The sequence below is a fragment of the Neovison vison genome, chromosome 13 (genome assembly GCF_020171115.1).
Source record: "Neovison vison isolate M4711 chromosome 13, ASM_NN_V1, whole genome shotgun sequence".
Lineage (NCBI taxonomy): Eukaryota > Metazoa > Chordata > Mammalia > Carnivora > Mustelidae > Neogale > Neogale vison.
In genome coordinates, this window is record NC_058103.1 from 117,029,038 (window position 1) to 117,052,970 (window position 23,933).

A 23,933-nucleotide genomic window follows, 5' to 3' on the forward strand; every position below is an offset into this window, starting at 1 on the left:
AGTTAAATCCTTAATTTCCCTCGAGGGCAAGTTTGGAAAGTCGCACTGGTCCAGGCAGGAGACAAGTGTTGGCCCATTTCTGCGGGAGAGGGGAACGGAGTTCCTGACCCGAAAGGACTTCGCTGAGCTAGGCGAGGATTCTGGTGGTAGAGCCCAGCAGAGGGGTTCTTCTTGGAAGAACCGACCGTGCATCTGTCCCACACAGGTGCTGAGCCCTGATTCTTTTTAGGTCTTGCCCTCTGCGGTCAAGTTTTATCGATTTAGTGATGAGGATCCCTGAGCCCAAGACTGTTTTAGGATCTGAGCTGAGATTTGAATCTGGACATCAAGCATTTGTTAAATAAATGAGGGATTTCAGCAATGGAGGCGCTCTCCACTACCCTTATTTCTTCATACTCTTCTGCTTCGTTCATTTGTGCTGCCACCGAATCCAGCCACTATCATTCCTTAACCAGCTCTGGTACAGGGCTGCTAATTGGTCTATTGTTGTTTATGTTGTAACCAAAGATCACCTTAAAGGGAACAAAATACTATAAAATATTATTATAACAATACCATTTATTTAAAATATTATTATAAAACATCATTATAAAAGTATTATTATAAAATAATATATTATTTTAAACATTACTGCTTAAAGTCCTTCAATTATTTTCCTTAAAGGCCCCAATTCTTGTATGGCCCTGTAGGACCCGCACCTATCCAGCCCTGCTAGTGGCTTTTCAGTTCCTCAAACTTCCCTTGTTCCCTCCTACCTGGGAACCTTTGCCCATAAAGTTCCCTCTTCCTGCTATGCTTTTAGCCCATGCCCTCATCAACCCTAGTTAACCCCTACTTATCCTTTTATCCAAGCTCAGATGCCCCATCTTCAGGAGTGGCCTCTCCACTCTATAGGTTAGATCACTTCCGCCCACCACAACAAATGCTTATATTACCTTGTAGTTTTGCTTCATAAGAGGTATTGCAAATTGTAAGTATATACTCGTATTAGTGGTTACCTGTTTATGTCTATCTCTCCCACTAGACTGTAAACTCCACGAGGGCAGGAGTAGGGTCTATTTTGCTCACTGTTACATTTCTGGCACTAACATAGTACCAAGAACATGATAGGTAATAAGTAAATATTTACTGTTTACCTCACCCACTTTTCTTACTTTCCTCTTTCCTGTCTAAATTCCAACTTCTCCCAGAAGGCTCATATGGCTGGGGGAGTGGGGATGAGGAGAAGGAGAGGTATTCAAAGGTAGGAGGTATGTGAGATGTGCTATTTGTAGGATTCTCGTATTTTCCATTTTATTATTCCTTAGTGTATGCTGAAGCTTCCTGTGAAGTGCAGGCTGATTTATCTGAGCCAGGGGACCCTAGAGGAGGGGGATGTCCACAGCCAGGCAGAACATTACAGAGAAAACAGCACTCCTTTCCGCTGGGGCATGTGAGGTAGAGATTGTGCAAATTGGGGAAGGGGCAGAGGGAAGCACAATCAGCTCTGTAGTCCCTTATTCCAGTTGTCTCAACTGGCTGCCCTCCTCCTGGGCTGCTGACTGAGGTCCAGCTGTCAGGGCCTATTTCCAGAGGATTTAGCAACATTACTCCCCAAACAAGGCCCAGCCCAACCTTCAGCGTGCAGAGCTCCAGGTGATTCTCCCTGGCTTGTGTGTGTGTGACTCGTGAGCAGCTCAGCCTGGAGGAGCAACTGGGGTTTTGCGTCTGCAGTACTTAGGCCAGGGAGGATCAGAGGAGCACCAAGCACTGACTGCCTTCCTGCACCTCACACCATCTCATCTCACTCTCCCACACACCTGTCAGGCTGATATTGTTATCTCCATTTTATAGAGGAAGAAACTGACACTGAGGTGGTTAAGGGCCTTGCATGTGACATTTACCATCATCAAGCATCAGTGAAAAAAAAAAAAAAGCATCAGTGAGTCCCTACTTAGATCACAGCAATGCTTTGCTACTGACTGAACTACTCAGTAAAACCTGACGTTCTCACAATAGTCTGCGAAGTTCTGCCCACTGCCTTTCTTCTCTGACCACCCCACGTGTACCCTGCACCCACGCACATGCTCACCCTGCTCCACACACACATTGGCCTCTCTGCTCTTTACTCCAGAATAGGACAGGCACATTCCCAGGTGCCCAAGTTCCCATCGTGGAGTCTTTGCTCAAGCTATTTCTTCTCCCAGAACATTCCTCCTCACCTCTAAGTCTGTGCTCAAGCCTTTCCTCCTCAGTGAGACCAAGACATTTAAAATTCTGCAAACAGCTTCCCACTCCCACCCCCCCTTACTTTCTGTGGCATTTATCTTTCAACATACTAAATGATTTACTTATTTATTATACTTATTTATTTGCCCGTTTTCCCTTCACCAGAATGTAAGCTCTGTAAAGGCAAAGGGATCTTTGTCTTGTTCTCGAATGTATCGCCAGCCCACGGCATTTTGCCAGTGCTCAGTAAATTTGTGTCCGGTGAAGGAACGAACGAATACTGAGACCCAGGACTGCGGGCGGGAAGTCTCTGGGCTGCTGGAGGCTCCTTCCTCGTGACAACTGGAGCCGGGAAAGGTGTTCGGAGTGCGGGGAGTGTTCTCGCAAGGCTCACTAGCCTCCAAGAAGACTCTCGAGGAACTACATTTCCCATGAAGCTCTGGGAGCAGTAGGGCCGCGGGTGCTGACGGGAAGGGCATACGTGCCAGAAGCCTGGGCCGGTACCCCGAGGATGGCTGTTCAGAAAGGTGGGCTGCGGACTGGGGTGCTGACGGGAACGTGGGGGTGGGTTGCGTCGCGGGGATCTTTCCCAACCTGATATGCCAGGTGGGACCCAGGCTTGTGACTCTGCGGAAAGACGGATGGGCTTTGGACAGAGGAGGGGGCACCTGCGATAGGGATTGAGTCATTATTTCAGAGCTCGCAGGAGGGTCTTGAGGGGAGGAGCCGCGCGTGGGTCACTTCTAGACGGCGTGTCCTGTAATAGGTTCCTCCCGCTCCCTCCCCGTCCCTCCACGCAACTGTCTTCCTCACGTCTGCGGAGAAGCCTTACTGTCCGCTTTACAGATGGGAACATCTCGCCTGCGGAGAAGGGTCCCAAGAACCTACAGACCCCTTATTTGACTTTGTCCCCCAGACAGAACCCTCAGCCCGTGTCTAGTTTTCCCAAGACCGTAGGGTCAGGCCTCAGGAGTGGAGTGGAAGCTGACCCACTGTTTCTGCTCCCCTGTCCCCAGTATTCCCACTTTCCTGTACGGTGCAGCACTATGCCTGGGGGAAGATGGGTTCCAGCAGTGAAGTGGCTCGGCTGCTGGCCAGCAGTGACCCACAGGCCCAGATCTCAGAGGACAAGCCATATGCGGAGGTGAGACCCGGGTTGTATTTCACCTTATATATTTTTTAAAATTTTGGGGCGCCTGGGTGGCTCAGTGTGTTAAGCCGCTGCCTTCGGCTCAGGTCATGATCTCGGGGTCCTGGGATCGAGTCCCGCATCGGGCTGTCTGCTCAGCAGGGAGCCTGCTTCCTCCTCCTTCTCTCTCTACCTGCCTCTCTGCCTACTTGTAATCTCTCTCTGTCAAATAAATAAATAAAATCTTTAAAAAAATTTTATTTATTTATTTATTAGAGAGCGCAGAGTGTGAGAGAGCAGGGGTTGGGAGGGGCAGAGGGAGAGAAGCCTGGCTTCTTGCTGAGTAGGGAGCCCAAGGCAGGATTCCATCCCAGGCAATGACAGAGCCCCTGTATTTCACTTTAACAGCAGGTGAGCCTGCTGTATTTCAGGAGCCCCTGTATTTCACTTTAACAGCAGGTGAGACCAAGGGATTTCTCCATACAGAGGGCCTGGGGTAAGTCATGTGGATCAGCTGTGAGAGGGAAGCAGCAAAGAGGGAGGAGGCTATTCTTGGCTCTTCAGATCCCAGAAAGTGATGAATCCAGATGGCAGCACCAAAAGAAGAGAGGTTTTGTCATCATAGGCTGAGATTTCTGGTACCCTCTCCCCGCCCCCCACCCTAAGAACTCTCAGCATTTACTGAATTTTAATTTAACCCTCTTGGACAATTAAAAGTTTTACTTTGACTAGCTTTTACAATTTAATAGCCCAATATATGTATTTTTCTTGCTCATTTAGGTGAGATAAAGCCAAAGCATAGTAAGGCCTCCACTTTTGAGATTGGAATAAGTGAATGTTGACACTTCCCAGAGCCATCTGAGAGAGCTTTTTATTTTTTTTATTTTTTTAAAGATTTTATTTATTTATTTGACAGAGAGAGATTACAAGTAGGCAGAGAGGCAGGCAGAGAGAGAGAGGAGGAAGCAGGCTCCCCGCTGAGCAGAGAGCCCGATGCGGGACTCGATCCCAGGACCCTGAGATCATGACCTGAGCCGAAGGCAGCGGCTCAACCCACTGAGCCACCCAGGCGCCCTGAGAGAGCTTTTTAGTGACCTTGATAGTGCAGGTATCATTCTCATTGGACAGATGAGAACATTGAGACCGACTGACTAGAACTAACTAGCCCAGGCCTCCACATCTGGTTGCAGGCAGAGCCTGAACTGGGTCTCTGCACTACTGGTGTCGTGGGGTCTGCTGCTTTCCTATATGCCTGTGATGGCATGTGCATTTATACCCAGGCCTGGGAGGCTCCATTCAGGATTCAGTTTGGTGGTGCCAGGTTCTTCCTCTTTCCCTCTCAAGTTTCCTGTTTTTCCAGTTGTGGATGGGGTCCCACCCCCGGGGAGATGCCAAGATCCTCGACAATCGCATCTCACAGAAGACCCTAGGCCAGTGGATCTCTGAGAACCAGGACTGCTTGGGCTCAAAGGTCAAGGAGACTTTTAATGGCAAGCTCCCCTTCCTCTTCAAAGTACTCTCGGTTGAAACAGCGCTGTCCATCCAGGCACACCCTAACAAGGTATAGGACCAGAGTGGGGTGCAGAGGTCAGGGTACAGCAGAACTCATGTCAAGGCCCTCCCCCTACTTTTACTGCTGCGTTTTACTCCACCCACACTGCACTTCAGCCCAAAGCTAAATCCAGGCCTAACGACTCCCAATTTAGCTCTGGAAGGCTGGATGCTGGTGACACAGGTTGGCAGCTAAGTCTGAGTGGACAGCTGACCAGCCCGTGTCAAAGAGCTGCTCCATGCCCTTCTCCGGGTTCCCCTCATGCAACCCAGGACTATTCATATCTGCTGTTTTCCCCGCTGGCTCTCTAGGAGAGTTCACCTTCCAGAGCAGGGAAGGCAATCCTAGCTGCTGCCTCAGCTCCTAGGCACTTATCTGTCCAAACTTCTCATTTCTAGAAGGCAGAGTAAGACCCAGGAAGACAGGGATATAGCCAGAGTCACACTGCTTGTTCATGTCCGAGCTTGGCTTGGTGTTTGGGCTTCCTTATTTCCAGTCCAGGCCTCTTAAAGTCTCCCCCAGATTTGGCCTGTGTTCCTGCCCTGGTTTGAGTGAACCCTGAGTTTCTACATTATACCCTGACTGGGCTCATTGCTGAAAGTATGAAGACAACTGCTGTCTGGTGACTGGGGAGGGTAGAGAGCAAGGGTCGGGTGGGACTAGTGTCCTGCTAGGAGATGACTGCACCTTGACCATCCTCCTCTTCCCCTGGCCACCCCACAGGAGCTGGCAGAGAAACTGCATCTGCAGGCTCCACAGCACTACCCTGATGCCAACCATAAGCCAGAGATGGCCATTGCCCTCACCTCCTTCCAGGGTTTGTGTGGCTTCCGGCCCATTGAGGAAATTGTGACGTTTCTGACAAGTAAGGTTGGGCAAAATGCTAGAACATGCATACTGGCCTACGATGCATGGGCAACCCCAGGCAGAGCTGGAACAGTGGCAGAGAACAGAGGCTAAGTGTCACAGGAAGTGAGGGGCTGGTTGGCCCGATGAATTCTTGAAGCCATGGGGTGGGTCTGTGAGACCAGGCTCAGGTGTGCTTGCTGAGGCTGGTGCTGAGCAGTCGGTTTTCACCTCCGAGTTTGCTTAGCATTGTGTGGCTCCTTGGTGAGGGATGGGATGGGGAGGCCTCCTCAGACTTCCTGCTTCTTCGGGTTCCATCTTGTTGATCCTGACATGGGCCCTGGCCTGGCCTTCCTGCAGAGGTGCCTGAGTTCCAGTTTCTGATTGGAGATAACGCAGCGGCACAGCTGAAGCAGAGCTCAAACAGTGACTCCCAGTCGGCATCCTCAGCTCTGCAGAGCTGTTTCTCCCACCTGATGAAGAGTGAGAAGAAGGTGGTAGTGGAGCAGCTCAACCTGTTGGTGAAGCGGATCTCCCAGCAAGGTGGGTGTGGTGGTCCTGGGTGCAGTGCCCTGTCCTGCCTGGCCCCCGCACAGACACTTGTCCGTGGAGCTTTGGCTCAAGTTGAACACCAAAATGGGCCTTAGATGACTTAGATGGGCTGTTAGCAATGGGCATTTCTTTCCGTCATTGTGGAGCAGGGCCCTCGGCTGAGTGCTGCTTCCTAACTGGCTCTAGAGGGCTGGAGACAGACGGGCCTGGACGACTGTTAGGAGGTATTACCACCTAGGCATTCTGAGATGTACCTGGGGCCTACAGTTGCTCCCCGTGGTTGGGTTTGTAATTTGGGCTAGAGAGCAGGAAGGGGACAAGGGAATCCTCATCTCCTTTTCTTGGAAGGCCTGAAGCCCAGAACTTTCGATCAGTAGATCTTTCCTTTGTGTGTGTGTGTGTGTGTATATATATATACACATACATACATACATACACACATTTCCTTAAATACCTGCTCTGTGCCCAACCTTGTGCTAACTAAGGAGAGTTCAGGAAATGACTGTGATGGGTGTGGTTGTCACATTTGCATGGGAAATCAACGCAAGCAGTATAAACCAAGGTAGGAAGGACTCTGGCTGCGAGCTTATGGGGCATACGTGATGAGGCCCTGTCCCCTTCTCTAGGAGTCCCCGGAGCTCTTCTGGTTCTCTCTCTACACATTTCGCCTGCTACCTCTGAGCCATAGAGAATTATTTTATCCAAGCATATCTTTTGTTTTCTTTTGTTTGTTTGTTTGTTTTGTTTAGTATTTGGTGTTGTTTCTGTTTCCATGCCTCCCCTTTGGGGCTTCTTGCACTCTCGACAGAACAGATTACTCTTGCTGGGAGCTCCCAGAACCCCTTGTTTCTAGCATCTGTGAGTCTGTATCATTACAGACACACTTGTGACAGCTGGGGTTTTCTCCAGGCTAGGGACTTGGCTCTTTGGCCTTCGTGTGTTTCCAGTACTTAGCACAGAGGTGGTATTCACGTCTTACTGTGAAGACTCAGAACCACCCTCCAATCCAGACCAGCTGGTTTCTTCATTTTGGCACTGACACATTCAGCTTTCATTTACTCATGCCCTCCCCACTTCTCTGCACACTCAAGAAGTTTCAGCTCACCTCCCTGCCCTCCCCTCATTTCCAAAGCCTTCCCCCACTACTCTAGCCCAGGCTGAGGACACATTTTTGGTCCTGGGCATATTCTGCCTCTTGCTCTCTGGGGTGACCAACCATCTTGGTTTGCCTGGGACTTAGTGATTTTCTTTTTTTCTTTTTAATTTATTTTAAAATTATTTTTAATAAACATATAATATGTTTTTATCCCCAGGGGTACAGATCTGTGAATCACCAGGTTTACACACTTCACAGCACTCACTATAGCACATACCCTCCCCAGGACTTAGTGATTTTCTGAGACACAATGCTTTCTGGGCTAAAAAAGGGAAGGGCCTGGTCTGTCTGGGACAGTTGTTCACCCCATATGAAACTCTTGGGTTATCCCTAATAGATCAAGCTCTATAGCAGTGGTTCTCAATCAGGGGACACTGGCACTTGTCTAGAGACATATTGTGGGTAGAGGCCAAAGATGCTCTGAAACATCCTACAAAGCACAGGACAGCCCCCATAACAAAGGATTTTTTTTTTTTAAAGATGTTATTTGTTTATTTGACAGATAGAGAGCACAACAAGTAGGCAGACAGGCAGAAGCAGGCTCCCCGCTGAGCAGAGAGCCCAGTTTGAGGCTCGATCCCAGAACCCTGAGATCATGACCTGAGCCAAAGGCAGAGGCTTAACCCACTGAGCCACCCAGGTACCCTCTCCACAACAAAGGATTATCTGGCCCCAAACTTTAGCCCTTTCAGTGGCCAGAATAATGCTGGGCATATAGGCAGTCCGAATGGGGAAATGGCATCTGTAGGGGCTGGAAGATCAAGGAAGGCGGGCCCCCAAAGGGTGGGGATGTGGCTGGGAGAACACACCCACCTGTTTCTGGATTTCCTTGGGCAGGGACTTCCCCAGGACTTTATGGCCAGGGGGGGGCTGTGAACACCACTGAGAGTTCCTAAGTGGCCTTGGGGTGCTCTGTGACCGTCAGTGGCTGCTGGAAACAATATGGAAGACATCTATGGGGAGCTCTTACTGCAGCTGCACCAGCAGTATCCTGGTGATATTGGATGCTTTGCCATCTACTTCCTGAACCTGCTTACCCTGAAGCCGGGAGAGGCCATGTTTCTGGAGGCTAATGTGCCCCATGCCTACCTGAAAGGAGGTGAGCCACACTTGGTTTTTTTTAAAACATTTTATTTATTTGACAGATCACAAGTAGGCAGAGAGGCAGGTGGGAGTGGGGGGATGGGGAGTTGCGGGGAGTGGAGCAGGCTCCCTGCTGAGCAGAGAGCCTGATGCAGGACCTGATCCCAGGACTCTGGGATCATGACCTGGGCTGAAGACAGGGGCTTTAACCCACTGAGCCACCCAGGTGCCCCTAAGATTTCATTTTTAAGTAATCTCTGTACCCAGCGTGGGGCTTGCATTCACAACCTGAAGATCAACAAGAGCCGCATGCTCCACTGACTGAGGTAGCCAGGTGCCCCAAGGTGAGCCATGTTTTAGCAGCGAGCCCTATTACCAAGCCTTGCTTCCTCATTTAGATAAAAGGGGGAGGGGGAGGTCAAAGAGAGACCTTTAAGGTCCCACCAGGTCTGACCTAGGCTTCCTGGGATGGGCTGGGTAGTGGCCAGTAGGGATAAAGAATGCCAGCTTAGTGCTGGACACTGCTTGAGTCTTCACACGGACCTGTGAGGTCACAATACTCTCCTGCTACCCCGTCTGCATGTGTGGGAACAATCTGAACCCAGGCTACATTGGATCAAGGCTGTTGTTCTTTCCCCTGCATCACCTTTGCCTCTCTGTCCTATCTATCCAGAAATTTTTGTGAGAAAATATATTTCCACAGAAAGGTGTCACATTTTGACTATTGGCTATTTATCTACTCACGGATAGGATTCTGTGGTAGAATAGTCTGGGGAAGGCTGGGGCTCCCCCAGGGACTAACATGACGTGACCTACCACCTGTTCTCGGTGTCTTAGCCCATTCTCCTGTTGGTGCAGTTCACACATTTTTGCCTAACTCTGCAGGGGATTCATGGCCCTCAGGTTGGGAGGCCCAGCCCTGGTGAGCCAAACTCCAAGACATCCTTCATCAGGTTATCACATGACAACTATCTGTCCCCAGACTGTGTGGAGTGCATGGCGTGTTCAGACAACACAGTTCGTGCTGGCCTGACACCCAAGTTCATTGATGTGCCAACCCTATGTGAGATGCTCAGCTATATCCCCAGCAAGGACAGGCTCTTTCTTCCAACTCGGAGTCAGGAAGACCCCTACCTCTCTATCTACAACCCCCCTGTGCCAGACTTCGCTGTCATGAAAATTGAGGTGAGTGGAGGGTGGTGGTGGCTATGGGGAGTATCTTTCGTATGGCATGAAAAAGCCTGGCAAGGTCCACAGTGCGGAGTACACCTGCAGCAGTGTTCCCTTTCTTTTAAGCACACTTGGATGTTGGGTGTCGGCGGGGGGGGGGGGGTGCGGGCAACACATGACAGCCACAGCCACAGGGCCCGCCCAGTCCTCCTTGTACCAGGGACCAGACATGGGCCTCCATGCTGACAAGAGCCTGAACAGTGGGGGAGGTGGTGGCCATGCTCTCCCTCTCGCTGCCCCTGAGATTGTCCTGGGCCTCCCCCTGCAAGCTGACAGGCACAGAAAACGAGCTGCACCATCCCGTTGTTTCTTCCTGCCCAGGTCCCCAGCTCCATCACTGAATACAAAGTCTTGGCAGTGGACTCTGCCAGCATCCTACTGGTGGTCCAGGGGAGAGTGACAGCCAGCAGTCCTACAGCCCAGACGCCAATCCCTTTGCAGCGCGGTGGGGTGCTTTTCGTTGGGGCCAATGAGAGCGTCTCACTGAAGCTCACTGTGCCCGATGACCTACTGATGTTCCGTGCCTGCTGCCTGCTGTAGAGGCCACAGCCTTCCTGGCTCTCCGACAGTTACCCTAAGTCCTGGCCAGCCTCTCCTCAGGCCCAGCTCCAACCCCGTCCCTGCCCTGGACTTGGGTATGCCCTGGAAGAGCGGGGGTAGAGTAGTGAGCTTGAAAGTAGAAACTCCAGAGCAAGCCTTGGACAAACCATTCTTTTACTGGGAGGAGGGCCCTGGTGAGGACTATGACCTGAAACTCCGCTTGTATTCTCACAGTACCCGAGTCAGGCTCTCCTCAAAGTAGGAGGTGGCAGCTCTGTTCACAGCATTAGGCAGCTGGTAAAAATCTAATTTGTTCAGCATCACTCACAGCAAGAGGGTAGGTAGTTAATTTCCAAGAACAGGGTTCTGGCCCTGGGACTGCCCATTTCCTCAGCTGCAAAGGAGAGGAAAGAGTAGGCCTGTGGACTAATACTATTCATTGTCACCCTCTGGCTCTGTCAAAGCAATTAAAGGATCACTTGTGTTGAGGCTGTAAGAGCAGTCAGCCTTCAGCGTTCCAGTCCTTGAAGTGGGCTGATTGAGCCTTTCCTGGATTGGACGTCCAGTTTTTGCTTTAATTCCTGCTTCCAACAGCTCCCAAGGTGAGTGTGTATGGAGCCCTTTAATAGGAACATATGGGAGGGGCAGTCCGCTTCAGCCTTAGTGGCAAAGCTTGCAGATGACCTCAGGTCCTGCAGACACGGAAGGTGAATCTAAAGACAGGTAGTGCAAGATTCCTTGTTTTCGCTTGGCCTCAGGGAAGGGATCAGCCCACCAAGGCCAGCAGGCTGGATCAGACCACACCTGTCCCTTAGGTTTGGCCCAGGGCTTTCAGGCTACAGTAGCAAAATGGAACACGCACAGACTGTATGCCTGCACAGCCAAAGTAGTGACTGGCCCTCCACAGAGAAAAGTTTATCAGTCACTTCTCTAGAACATGCTCAGTTGCTATACACTGGGGATTCAGGGACAAGGTGATCCCCTTTGTGTTGTGAAGAGAAACCTAGCTAGTTTTTCTAACCTGGCGGGAAGTGTACAGAACATCATCTCCCCGTGCTTACCCTCTAGATGTGGATACGCCTCTGCAGGAGGTGGCGCAGCTGTCTGAGGTCCTGTCACCTCAGACTAAGCAGACCCCCAGGCTGTTCAGGCCTTCCTGCAGCGTAAGGGTTCCAACTGGCACAAAAGGATCCTTATGGGTGGTTGTCCATACTAGACCCCCTGCACAAGGGAAATCTAGGCAAGTACATTCAGAAAAGTTCTGGCCAATTTGTTTTGGGTTTTTTTCTGGCCTCTAGATTTTCTTCAGCTAAAAACAAAAAATGACCTCACAAAAGGGTCTGTCAAAAGGAACACCATCTGGAGAGAAGTGCTGTGCAAGGTCCTGCTCCCTCCAATGGTGCCGGTCTGACAATGGTGCCCATCAGGAACAGCAGGGAGAGGGTGGTCCTAGGAGGAATGGCCACAACTGGGGCTGTGAGAGTCATTTCACAATTCAGAGGGCTGTAGTCTAGGCCTTGCTTTAAAATCCTATGGAACACAGACACAGCTCAACTAGCATGATTGTATTTATTCTTAAAAACTTCCAGAGCTGTAGAAGCCTAAGCCAAGAGTTCGTAGAGTACTCTGTAAACACCATACACATATTCCTCTGTGAGGTTAACTGCGAGTACACCCCTCTCCCCCCAGGACACTGTCACCTGCAGATTACTCAGCTCTCTGAATTAAGGCAGTATGGCTGTAGTCACCTTGGTGCCTTTACAGGTGACATTTTAGCCTGGGACCTCTGGCCCCAAACAACAGACCATTTCTACCCTGCCTAGCGGCCCTGTTCTGCAACTTTCCCCACAAAGATAATGTCTTCCACATGGAGTCAACCAGTTCTGGAATATCATCCAGGAACAGATTCAAATACATCCATGTTGACTTAAAGTAATAACCATCTGGAGGGCCTTGGTTTTAGGGTCCTGCTGCCACCCTCACCCACAGCTGCTGCTAACTAATTCTGTTCTAACCAACTTCCCCACACAAACGTGGCCCCACTGGGCTTCCTGCCACCATCACCATCTCTCCATACCGCCCTGCATCTGTGCCCTCTCTTCATGTGCACTCTGGCACCTCCAAAGAAACCATGACAGCCTGAAGACAGTCTCTGTGGAGCTGCCCTTGGCTCCTCCCATCTTCAGATGCCTGCAGGCATGAGGCCCAGGGCTCAGCACATGAGGCACCTGTGTGGCACTGTAGAGTCCCAGTCCTGAAACCGTCTGCATCCCCAATTCCCCAGACCCCAAAGTGCCTGAAGTGGCCTCCATCCCATCTCCCACCTGCTGTGATGCTACTAGATGAGCAAATGCTAACCATAGCCCTCTGTACCATGTATTCTTCTCAACTTTCTATGATTTGACAGAAGCACCAAGATAGAGGCCAATCAAGCACTGACAGGTTACCCTCATCATATGACCTCAGCCTTCCAATCACCTCATGGTGGTAGAACAAGAGTCCGTGTCAGCCCTCATTTCTCTAGATGCTGCAGGACATTGAATAAATCACCAGATCAGGCACTTCCTGTATGGCACCCACACCCCAATCCTGACTACCACGCCCCTTAGGCTGGGAGCTGTGTCCACTCTCCTTCAGTTCTCACCACAGCTCTAGATGAGCTGTGCCTCCTCCACCCCCAAAAAAGAACCACTGAAAACAAGTCTAGAGAGGACTGGTAGAGCAAGAGATACCATCTGGGATGGGGGTGTGATCACTGGGGGAGATTATGCCTGTTCAGCTGTGCTCACACAGGGCTGAGGCTGGGGTGCCCCAGAGGTTTACTGTAAAGCCCAACCCTCTGTATCTAAGGGGAGGCCCATGCTGGAGTGAGGGGAAGCCCTCTGCAATGGCCGATGATCTCCTCAAGCAGGGGCCCTGGGAGCCAGCATGCATCCCTCCCCAACATCCTGTGAGCCTCTGCCCACCTCAAAGCCCCAGCCAGCCAGGCCAGTACACTTCTCACCCATTGCTCTTCTCAAGTTTCAGAAGCTAAATAGGAAGGCACCTGACAGATCCCTGCCACTCCCTCTGCTGGTCCCCCACACCTGCAGGCTTCCCAGCGAGCTCCAGTCCTTTTACCCAACTGTGACACTCAAAAGACTGGATGTTGAACTAACTAAGACCAAGGCGAAGAATGGCGACCGGGGAAAGACAAATAAATATGTACATAGCGGAGCAATTTTTCTCCAACTAGGGGTGGGCTGACCACAGTCACTAAACCCACCCAGACAGTTTAAACCAGCTGGGGATCGTCCAGGTCCAGGGATTCTGGAAGCCTTGATCCTGCTGTGCCATCAAGCAGCGTGCTGTGTTCCCTGCCAAAGCCAAACAGGTGCAAGGGGAAGAAGGCCAAAGGGCCTTGCTTTATGCTTTCTTGAGGGTCTCATCATGGAGCCAGGAAGACAGAGCATTGTGGAATTTCTTAAACTGGTCCCAAATAGTTCAGCTATTTTTTTCAAAGGCTCCCAGCTGCAAGCCATAAAGTGCTATTTTCTGCTTCCATACATCACCATCCAACATAGCCAGGGCACAAAAGCTCTCGGTCTCTCTCCACAGAGCAGGACAAATACCAGTCAAGATGTCTGAAAGATTTCCTTAGCCAACTTTGTCACCACAAGAATCAGAATTCCTCTATTCCTGCCCTTATTAAAGTGGTTTTTCCAAACTCTAACAGCAGAGGAAAACTGCAGAATTCCACCTATCACCCTATGGTCCAGATGGGGGCCTCTGGCCTTAGAAGCACCATGAAAGGCGTTAGCTGCAGGTCATTGACCTTCTAAGAGCATCAGTGCCTCCAGTTGTTTCTGGGGATGACCGCAGTCCCCACTGCACTCCGTGACCTAAGAAGGGCCCACAGGGCTCTGCAGGGCACGGTGAGCAGGGTCCGTCTTAGGGGGTTATGTCTACTGGAGAGTACAGGAAGGAGAGTCCCCAGGACAGCACCAGCAGCAGGAGCACGTTGAAGAGGCCATAGGCTTGGGAGGAATGAGGTCCAAGTCTTCATCATCTGGAATCTCATCAAGGTGATACCCATCCTGGAGCAGCTGCCGGCTCACATCCTGGTTCACCTGCTAAGAACAGAAGAGGAGAGAACTATAAGCCACATGGCAAAGCAGAAATGACTGCTGCCTGAAAGGCAGACCTACATGCCCTTACCAGAGCTTCCTGTCCATGCTCCACCCTCAGGCCAACTCCATGCATCGCTGGACTACATGGGGAAGTGTCCCCACCCAGTACCGAGAGGCCCCAAGCAGCCTGAGCCAGCACCATCCTGGCTGCCGTGTCATTAATCCCCAGGGGAGCTGTTCTCACTGAAGAATCCTAAGGTATCTGATGTAAATATCAGATTCCAGATTATGTTTGAAAGTCAACAGCCTGACCATTCAGAACGATTGGTCCCTGTGAACACTGAGGAATATGGGACAGTGATAGCAGAACAATGGGGGAGAAGATGAGTTACACAGGATAAGGGTGGTGAGCAGCTTCATCCCCACTGCTGGTTAAACACGTTAGCCTTTATGCCAGCAAAGCTTTGTTCTCTGCAAAGTGGAACCTGTCAGCCTTGCTTCACCAGTTCCATTGAGCAGAAGGAAATGGAGATCAGGAATAGTGTAGGACTTTCTCTGGCTCTTGGCTAATTTTTCTTTTCTTAGTTTAGTCTTAGATACCCAGATATTCGAGGAGGATGAAATTTACAAACTGCTTCTATTCTCTTTGGCAAAAACTCGAGGGGTGGCCAAGGGTTTCCAGGACAAGGAAAACACCAGTGGCGTTCAGTCATGTCTCGAGCACTCTGCCTTGATCTAAGGCAGTCAGCTGCACATGCCACATCTTTCCATCCCTATGTCTCTGGGACCGTCACTCTGGAAATGTGTGCAGAAGACCAGCCCACTGGTATCTCAGTCTGAATTCCCACTGAGGGAACTGAAGGAACACGAGTTGTTTGGCCTGAAGAAAAGCTTGGTGGATGGCGGCCATGGGAGGGATAGGAATGTTGATCACAGATAAAAGGCAATCAAAGGAAGGGACACTGGAATTACTGGTTGATACTGGAGGGCAGGCTTAGGACCACTGACTCTATCCTCTAGGTGACACTTCAAATTAATAAGGAAGAATTCTTAAAGAGCTACCTGAAGAAGGAATTTGTGTGTGTTTGTGTATGTGTGTTGGAGGGAAAGCAGGCAGCAAGGCTTCCTGGAGAGAGTAAGTACTCAGTTACAAGAAGCATTCAAGCAAGCAGAGGCTGGTAAACACTTAGGTAGGATTTCTCACGAGGATTCCTTTTCTAAGTGGTTGCCTGGGCTAGAAGACTTGTGAGGTCCTTTGAGCCCTAAAGATCTATGGTCTCTTGGATTTTCAACAGCTTTCCTCAGACACCTATACCTCTGCTGGGGGAGTAAGGCAGAAGAGAAGATTGGAGAACAGACCGGAAGTCTGGCACAGTGCCGTGCACACTGCAGGCACAAGACAAGCATTTGGCAGTGGCGGTGACGCTGCCTGCAGCCTGGCCCCGTGCAGAAGGGCGCTCTGGACTTGCCTCTGCAGAGGAATACCCGGAGGAATATCTGGATTCCAGCTCCCCATCACTAGGAGAAGAGGAAAACAGTCAGTTCAGGGGGATGCCTGTTGAGCTCAGCTGCAAATGGCGAGGTGGAGAGCATGCAAGGGGGTCCTGAGGACTTGTGAAACGAAGACCATCACAGAACTCAAGCCCAGAATCCGTCCTGAGTACCACAGGCTCTTTCCATTGGCTCCAGCAGGGACGGGGTCACTGTCACAAACAGTGAAGCTGTAAGAGGGGAGGATGATTCCCCCACACAAGGTTAGTGCTCCAAATCGAAGGGCAGCATGAGCACCTGAGCCCTCTAACCCAGTTATCCTGGGAAGGGATAAGGCCCTGAAGAAGACTGCTCTGGAACATGCATGAAGGGTCTTGGGCGAGATCTGCAGTTTTACCCAAGTCACTCCCCAAGGGATATTTTCAAGGAGACCACTCACCTGTCAGAGTCGAGGGACACCAGGTTTTCATCTGGATTCTGACTAAGGGCAGTATAGCCCTTGTTAAACTTCACTGACCTGAGGGTAGACAGGGAAGAGACCAAGCATAGATGAAGCAACAGTTCACAGAGAAAGCCAGAGTCCTTGCCCTTATGGAAAAAGGACTGACTGTAGTACGCCTGTCTGGCCTTCCTGTCACACAGCCACTGCAGCCTGCCCTGTATCCGGCGGCAGCGGCTGGGAATATGCACTTCCCCACACCACTCCCCCTACTGCTCCTAACGAAAAGCACACCTACTCCTCCCAGTACACGGAAAACTCCCCCACTTCAGCTTAGTTTAACACAGAACAGAAAAACTGCAAGTCCTGGGGGCAAATCTCTTCTCGAGTTTGAGCTCTTACCTACCTATAAGAGGCTCTGGAAAAGGTCTCGCTCAGCCCTCAGACTTTACCATTCTGTTGAAAAAGAAATACAGCACTGGCTGTTCCCACACTGCTTTCTAATTTCACTCCTAGCGAACCCAGCCACTGTGCTGCTCCCAGACAATGATCCTATGCACTAACAAAACTGTTATTCCAAAGCCCTTTTCTTGACATCCTTACATCCTTAAAGGAAAAAAAAAAGGTCATTTCTCTTCCCATTTTAAAATAGTGAAAAAGACGGGTTGGCGTCAGGTGAATCACTAGCTCGGTCTTAAAACGGGAGAACTGTTTCCCAGCCTGAGGACCAAGGCCTTTTCTGGAAACTGCTTGCACAGAGAAGGTGGCGCTTGCTGAGACCTTTTCGCTGAAGAGTCGGGGCGGTTCGCCGAGGCCCCCAGCATGCCTTTTCTCCGAAGAACAGCCTTGGCCAGATCCCGATGCTTCTCTGGAAGTCAAAGGGCCCGGGTCAGGGGGGTCTTCCCCACTCCGCCGTGTCTCCCAAAATGCCAGGAGCCCGCTTTCTCCCAAGAGATTTTCGGGGACGGGACCGGGCTGCAGCTCCCCCTCCGGGGTCGCCCCGGCGGGACTCCAGCGCCTGCCGGGGGAACCAGGTAGCCCGCCCAGGCAGAGACACCCCCCAGCGGGCCGCACTCACGCAGCTTGGCCTGAATGGAAGGCGCACGCGTCACCATGTACGGCCCCCTCTTCTCCACAACCGCCGGGAGCCGCTCCCCCAGTCGGGGGACTCCACTGCCGCTTCGCCCGAAAGGCAGCCCCGTAGCTCCCGCTGCGCAGTCCAGGGTCCCGGCGGGGCGCGGTCCCGGGGTAGACATCCATACCCCGGGCCCGCTGGGATCCGCGGTCGCCATGCCCTGGCCACGGCCCGCCGCGACGCAGAACCCCGCCTCTTGGCTTACGAGTCGTGGGCAGGGAGGGAGGCGGTCTTTTCTGATAAAGATGGCGGCGTGCAGGCGTGGGCCGTGTCGGCCTAAGCTTTCCGGGCCCGCCTGCAGAGGGGAAGGCACAATTGTTCCGCACTCCCGGCGGCGGGGCACTTTCAGTTCCGGCTTTTGAGAGACGCTGCGGTAGTTGCAGTCGGCCGGAATCTGGGCATGTCGAAGGCAGTTCGGTGTCCAGTGGAAAGAAAATATCGATATTTATGCAGGGCCGTGGCTGCGCGCGCGCTGGGCGAAGCCCTTTACCCCCTGGCGCGCACACGCTCTCCGCAGTGTCTCCGAGTGGGTCATCTCGTCACATCCCGAGTTCCTAAAGGCGAGCCCTGGAGAACCTGGGTTGAACCTCGAGAGCTGTTACGAAGGAAGGAGAAATTAAGCGCCGTTCTCCAGAAAACGCAACAGGCCGGAGAGGTTCAAGGCCTTTGAGCCTGTCGGACACTAGAGGCATTGCCTGCACTGGTCCATCTAACATCAAACCCACGTTATTTCCAACACAACTTGGTGCCCGCCTCTCTCTAACCCTCAGTTCACACATTTTTCTTTTTCTTTCCTTTTTTTTTTTTTTTTTTTTAAAGAACTTACTTATTTGACAGAGATCACAAGTAGGCAGAGAGGCAGGCAGAGAGGAGGAAGCAGGCTCCCTGCTGAGCAGAGAGCCCAACGCGTGACTCGATCTCAGGAGCCTGGGATCATGACCCGAGCCAAAGGCAGTGGCTTAACCCACTGAGCCACCCAGGCACCCCCAGTTCACACATTTTTAAATGGAGCCAATATCACTGCCTGTAGTATGGCGAAAATAAGTGCAAAATAGGCTGTGGAAAGAAGGGTGAAAGTGCACTGAGTCTGTGTGTGGTAGGGCACGGGGCTGTCATGGCTCTTGACTTCTCCGCCCCCAAGGGATGTGCTGGTGGCTAGCTGGAAAGAAGTTCCACATCCTTGTAGGAACTGCCAAATCCCATGAGGCCGCCACGGGCTAATTGATTGGCCTCCACGGAGTAGATCAACAATATGCAATTTTGAGTCCCCAGGGCCACCCAAACAGTGGAGCAGGACTATGCCTTAGGCAGGATAGGGGGGGAAAAATTAGCACTGGAGTTTGTGAAAAATCAGAAGCGCAGAAGAATGTTAACTATTTTGGTAGATTCCACTCTTTAAAAACACATTACTTATTTTAGAGAAAGAGAGAGCATGAACAGGAGGAGCAGAGCGAGAGGGAGAAAGAACCCCAAGCAGACTCCCTGCCAAGCACAAAGTGAGAAGTGGGGCCTATCCCACAACCCTGAGATCATGACCAAGCGGAAACCAAGAGTCCTTTGCCTAATGGACTGTGCCACCCAGGCGCCCAGACCCCTGTTTTAGACGTCCAGAAACAGCAATTTCCCATATGGCTCAACTTAAAAGTAAGCTCCAGGCCTAGTGTGGAGTGCTTTTACCAGGTTGAACTCAGGACCTTGAGACTAAGACCTGAGCTGAGATGAAGACCTGAACTAAAATCAAGACTCCACTGAGCCACCCAGGCGCCCCCATCTGGCTCAACTTTGTATTGAATTCTCATGACTTAACGATGTAGCCGGTTGTGAGTCCTATTAGTTAAACATGGCTGAGGCTTGGTCAAATTCACCAGTTAAGTGGGAAATGCAGGATTTAAACCCAACTCCCTGTGGACTCCGAAGACATGTTTTTCTCATGGCTATGCTGCCTGTTAAACTGATGGGGACTTCACCAGGGGCCAAAGAAAACGTGACTAGAACCCACATGATGTCACAAAATCTCTGGGAACTTTGTAGCAAGACTGTGAAAGCCCTCATTTATGTCCCTCCTAGATCTCCCATCATTAATGCTCAGTTAATTGTTATGTGATTGAACATGTTCTGCCACTTACTGGCCAGGTGTTTAATTTCTTTATATCTCCATTTCTTTTGCAGAGGAATGGGGACAATAGTACCTATCCAACAGAATTGTGACGTTAAATTGTGAAGTACTCCGAATGGCACCTCACATGTAAGAGTTCAAGATATGTAACCTATGGGGGAATATGCAACTCTTACTTTTAGGGTTGTAAATTCAAGCCCCTGGGTGGGTGCAGAGATTACTTAAAAATAAAATCTTAAAAAAGAAAAAAAAGTAAACTTAGAAAACTTAGTGTTCTAGGAACTTAGTGTTTATTCTCATTTGGCTTTACACTCCCCAAGGGAGACTGCCTTATTTTGTAACTCTTATTTTGATCTCTTTCACCTATTTGCCACACTCTGGCAACCACCAGTCTGTTATCTGGATCGATGAGCTTGAGCTTGGTGTTTTGCTGTTTTTATTTATTTTTTTTTAAGATTTTTTTTTCTTTTTTTTTTTTAGGGGCGCCTGGGTGGCTCAGTGGGTTGAGCCTCTGCCTTCGGTTCAGGTCATGATCTCGGGGTCCTAGGATCGAGTCCCATGTCGGGCTCCCTGCTCAGTGGGGAGCCTGCTTCTCCCTCTCTCTCTGCCTGTCTCTCTGCCTACTTGTGATCTCTCTCTGTCAAATAAATAAATAAAATCTTTTTTTAAAGAAAGATTTTATTTATTTGACAGAGAGAGACAAAAGCAAGAGTGGGAACACAAGCATGGGGGAGTGGGAGAGGGAAAAGCAGGCTTTCTGCCAAGCGGGACTCTGGGATCATGACCTGAGCTGAAGGCAGACGCTTAACGCTGGAGCCACCCCAGGCACCCCTTTTAAAAATATTCTATTTATTTATTTGAGAGAAAGAGAGCATGAGCTGGGGAAGGGGCAGAGAGAGAAGCAGACTCCCCACTGAGTGGGGAGCCTGTTATGGGGCTCAATCCCAGGACCCTGGGATCATGACCTGGGCCAAAGGCAAACCCTTAACTGACTGAGCCACTCAGATGCCCCCATTTTTAAAAAAAAAATTATTTTATTTTTTATAAGATTTTTATTTATTTGACACACAGAGGGAGAAATCACAAGTAGGCAGAGAGGGGGGAAGCAGGCTCTCCGCTGAGCAGAGTCCAATGTGGGACTCGATCCCAGCACCCTGAGATCATGACCCCAGTCGAAGGCAGAGGTTCAACCCACTGAGCCACCCAGGCTTTTTTTTTTTTTTAAAGTAATCTTTAAATAGTTTTTTGTAAAGTAATCTCTCTGCACCCAGTGTGGGCTCAAACATAGAACCCCGAGATCAAGAGTCATATGCTCTACCAACTAAGCCATCCAGGTGCCTGTTTGTTTTTTAGATTATACATACAAGTGAGATCATACAGCATTTGTCTTCCTCTGTTCAACTTATTTCACTTAGCATATACTGCCCTCTCAGGCTCCATCCATGTTGTTGCAAATGGCAAGATTTCATTCTTTTTATGACTGAATAGTAATATATATATATATATATATATATATATAGTAATATATATATTATATATAGTATATATATATATATATATATATATATATATATATCCCTCAGAATAATATACTGCTCAAAATATAACTTTAGGGTGCCTGGGAGGCTCAGTTGGTTAAGCGACTGCCTTCGGCTCTGGTCATGATCCCAGAGTCCTGGGATCGAGTCCCACATTGGGACTGTTTTGCTGTTTTCATTTATTTTTTAAAAAGATTTTTTTTTTTAAGGGGCGCCTGGGTGGCTCAGTGGGTTGAGCCTCTGCCTTCGGCTCAGGTCATGATCTCAGGGTCCTGGGATCAAGTCCCACATCAGGTTCTTTGCTTGCCAGGGAGTCTGTTTCTCCCACTGACCTCTCTCCTCTCATACTCTCTCTCTCAAATAAATTATATATGTATATATATATATAAATGATCTCAGGGTCCTGGGATCCCGATGTATATGTATATATACATATACCTACATATATATGTAGCAATTTTTAAAAATATATATTTCATATATATATATATATATATATATATATATATATATAACTTTAATGAGTTGTACTGGTCATGCAAGCTTCCTTAAAGATGACCTTGAGAAAAACATGTACTAGCAGCAGGCCTCTGGTGGAAGGGATGATACACGTCCTTGAAGCCCAGCAGCTGGAAATGCCCAACCTGCGCAGGGTGGAATGCCGCCCTGCTTCCCTTTTTCGTTGTCTCCCCTGCCCCAGAGAAAGCCTTGGGTTAAGGTAATCCCTTTAAGTGCGCTTCCAACACCACAAATCCCTGCAGCGGGACAGACATACCTTACTCTTCTTGTTTACCTGTTCACCATATGACTCACATTCCTTCTTGTTTACCTACTAGACCTACGGCTATTGTATAACTTTCTTTTCTTCTCCTTTGTTGCTATCTTGTATCTAACAAATAAGGAATTGAGGAGTTGGGGTGACAGTCCTTCTAGCTGTCGTCCCCTGCTCCCTCTTCTCTTGCAGCTGACTTGTTCCTGCCTCATTCTTCTATTAGCCATTAGGTCTATTAGGGTCTATTAGGGCCCTCCCCCCACCTTTTTTTTTTTTTTTTTTAATAGAGTGAGTGTGAATGGGAGGGAGAATCAGAGGGAGAGGGCAAGGAAGAATTTCAAGCAGGCCCCCAGCTCAACGTGGAGCCCAACAGAGGGCTAGATCCCACAACCCTGAGATCATGACCTGTGCTGAAAGCAAGAGTCAAACACTTAACCGAATGCCCACTTTTCAATCAGAGATTTTGTTTTTCTTTCCTTTTTTTTTTTTTCCTTTGCTATTGAGTTGTATGAATTCTTCATATATTTTGGCTATTCACCCATTGTCAGATAAATTATTTGCTAAGATTTCCCTCATTCAATAGGTTCCCTTTTCATTTTGTTGATGGTTTTCTTTGCTGTCCAGCTTTTTTAAAAAGTGTGGATTTTTTTGGTTTTGTTTTGTTTTTGTTTTTTTTAATCTTAGAGAGCACCCACATGTGCATGAGCAGGAGGAGGGGCAGAGGGAAAGGGAGAGAATGTCAAGCAGACTCCTTGCTGAGCATGGAGCCTAACACAGAGCTCCATCTCAGGATCCTGAGATCATGACCCAAGCCAAAATCAAGAGGCAGATGCCTACTAAGCCACCCAGGCACCTGTTCAGCTTTTTAGTTTGATGTAGTTTCACTTATTGTTGCTTTTGTTGCCTTTGGTTTTGGAGTCAGATCCAAAAATCATCAAGACCAGTGTCAAGGAGCTTACCACCCATATTTTCTTCTAGGAGTTTTTTTTTTTTTTTTTTTTTTAAAGATTATTTATTTATTTATTTGACAGGCAGAGATCACAAGTAGGCAGAGAGGCAGGCAGAGAGAGAGAGGAGGAAGCAGGCTCCCCGCCCAGCAGAGAGCCCGATGCGGGACTCGATCCCAGGACCTGAGATCATGACCTGAGCCGAAGGCAGCGGCTTAATCCACTGAGCCACCCAGGCGCCCCTCTTCTAGGAGTTTTATAGTTTCAGGTCTTACATTTGTCTTTAATCCACTTTGAGTTAATTTTTGTGTATGGTGTAAGACAGTACACTGGTTTCATTCTTTTGAGTGTGGCTGTCCAGTTTTCTCAACACCACTTATTGAAGAGACTGTCCTTTCCTCATGGTATATGTCCTCCTTTGTTGCAAATTAGTTGACCAGATATATATGGGTTTATTTCTGGGCTCTCTATTCTATTGACCTGTAATGTTTTTATTCCAATACCATACTGTTTTGATTACTACAGCTTTGAAATATAGTTTGAAATCAGGGAGCACGATGCCTCCAACTTTGTTCTTTCTCAAGACTGCTTTAGCTATTCAGGGTCTTTTGTGGTTTCATGCAAATTTTAAGATTCTTTGTTCTATTTCTGTGAAAAATGCCATTGGGATCTTGGGAGGGAATGCACTCAATCTATAGATTGCTTATGTACATTTTAACAATATTAATTCTTGTAAATCCATGAGCATGGTGTATCTTTCCTTTTGTGTCTTATTCTATTTCTCTTTCATTAATTAAGTTTTCAGGTTTTCACTTCCTTTATTCCTAGGTTTTTTTTTTTTTTAAAGATTTTTATTTATTTATTTGACAGACAGAGATCACAAGTAGGCAGAGAGGCAGGCAGAGAGAGAGAGGAAAGCAAGTTCCCTGCTGAGCAGAGAGCCCGATATGGGGCTCGATCCCAGAACTCTGGGATCATGACCTAAACTGAAGGCAGAGGCTTTAACCCACTGAGCCACCCAGGCGCCCCTGTTTTGTTTTTGTTTTTTTTTTTTAAGCAATTTTTTTTTTTAAAAGATTTTATTTATTTG

General features: G+C 49.2%; 2 protein-coding genes across 3 annotated transcripts; one reads left to right on the forward strand and one right to left on the reverse strand.

Moving 5' to 3' along the window:
* The first annotated feature begins 2,671 nt into the window (after window positions 1-2,671).
* MPI (mannose phosphate isomerase) lies at window positions 2,672-10,797 on the forward strand. Its single transcript, XM_044232161.1, has 8 exons — window positions 2,672-2,735; window positions 3,225-3,352; window positions 4,698-4,898; window positions 5,613-5,754; window positions 6,096-6,278; window positions 8,369-8,542; window positions 9,509-9,711; window positions 10,078-10,797. The coding sequence occupies exons 1-8, from the start codon at window positions 2,720-2,722 to the stop codon at window positions 10,294-10,296; spliced, it is 1,266 nt and encodes a 421-aa protein (XP_044088096.1). The 5' UTR covers window positions 2,672-2,719; the 3' UTR covers window positions 10,297-10,797.
* A 1,049-nt stretch (window positions 10,798-11,846) lies between these two features.
* Window positions 11,847-17,695, reverse strand: FAM219B (family with sequence similarity 219 member B). 2 transcript variants are annotated; one of them, XM_044232164.1, is made up of 5 exons: window positions 17,414-17,695; window positions 17,116-17,203; window positions 16,336-16,413; window positions 15,875-15,923; window positions 11,847-14,405 (listed from the first exon to the last, which is right to left on the reverse strand). In XM_044232164.1, the coding sequence occupies exons 1-5, from the start codon at window positions 17,625-17,627 to the stop codon at window positions 14,241-14,243; spliced, it is 594 nt and encodes a 197-aa protein (XP_044088099.1). In that variant the 5' UTR covers window positions 17,628-17,695; the 3' UTR covers window positions 11,847-14,240. The 2 variants fall into 2 exon arrangements, with proteins under 2 accessions (XP_044088099.1, XP_044088098.1); XM_044232163.1 differs by having other exon boundaries at window positions 11,847-14,408.
* Window positions 17,696-23,933: the final 6,238 nt, after the last annotated feature.

What these genes read in the sequence shown, in the direction of transcription:
- MPI (XM_044232161.1), top strand. An exon ending in TCCAGGCACACCCTAACAAG is followed by an intron (nt 4,899 to 5,612) that starts GTATAGGACCAG and finishes GCCACCCCACAG; the next exon opens with GAGCTGGCAGAGAAACTGCA. An exon ending in TCGCTGTCATGAAAATTGAG is followed by an intron (nt 9,712 to 10,077) that starts GTGAGTGGAGGG and finishes CTTCCTGCCCAG; the next exon opens with GTCCCCAGCTCCATCACTGA.
- FAM219B (XM_044232163.1), bottom strand. Translation starts at nt 17,627, where the DNA reads ATGGCGACCGCGGATCCCAGCGGGCCCGGGGTATGGATGTCTACCCCG. An exon ending in CCCGACTCTTCAGCGAAAAG is followed by an intron (nt 16,414 to 17,115) that starts GTCTCAGCAAGC and finishes GTCTACCCTCAG; the next exon opens with GTCAGTGAAGTTTAACAAGG. An exon ending in GTGTCCCTCGACTCTGACAG is followed by an intron (nt 15,924 to 16,335) that starts GTGAGTGGTCTC and finishes CTCTTCTCCTAG; the next exon opens with TGATGGGGAGCTGGAATCCA.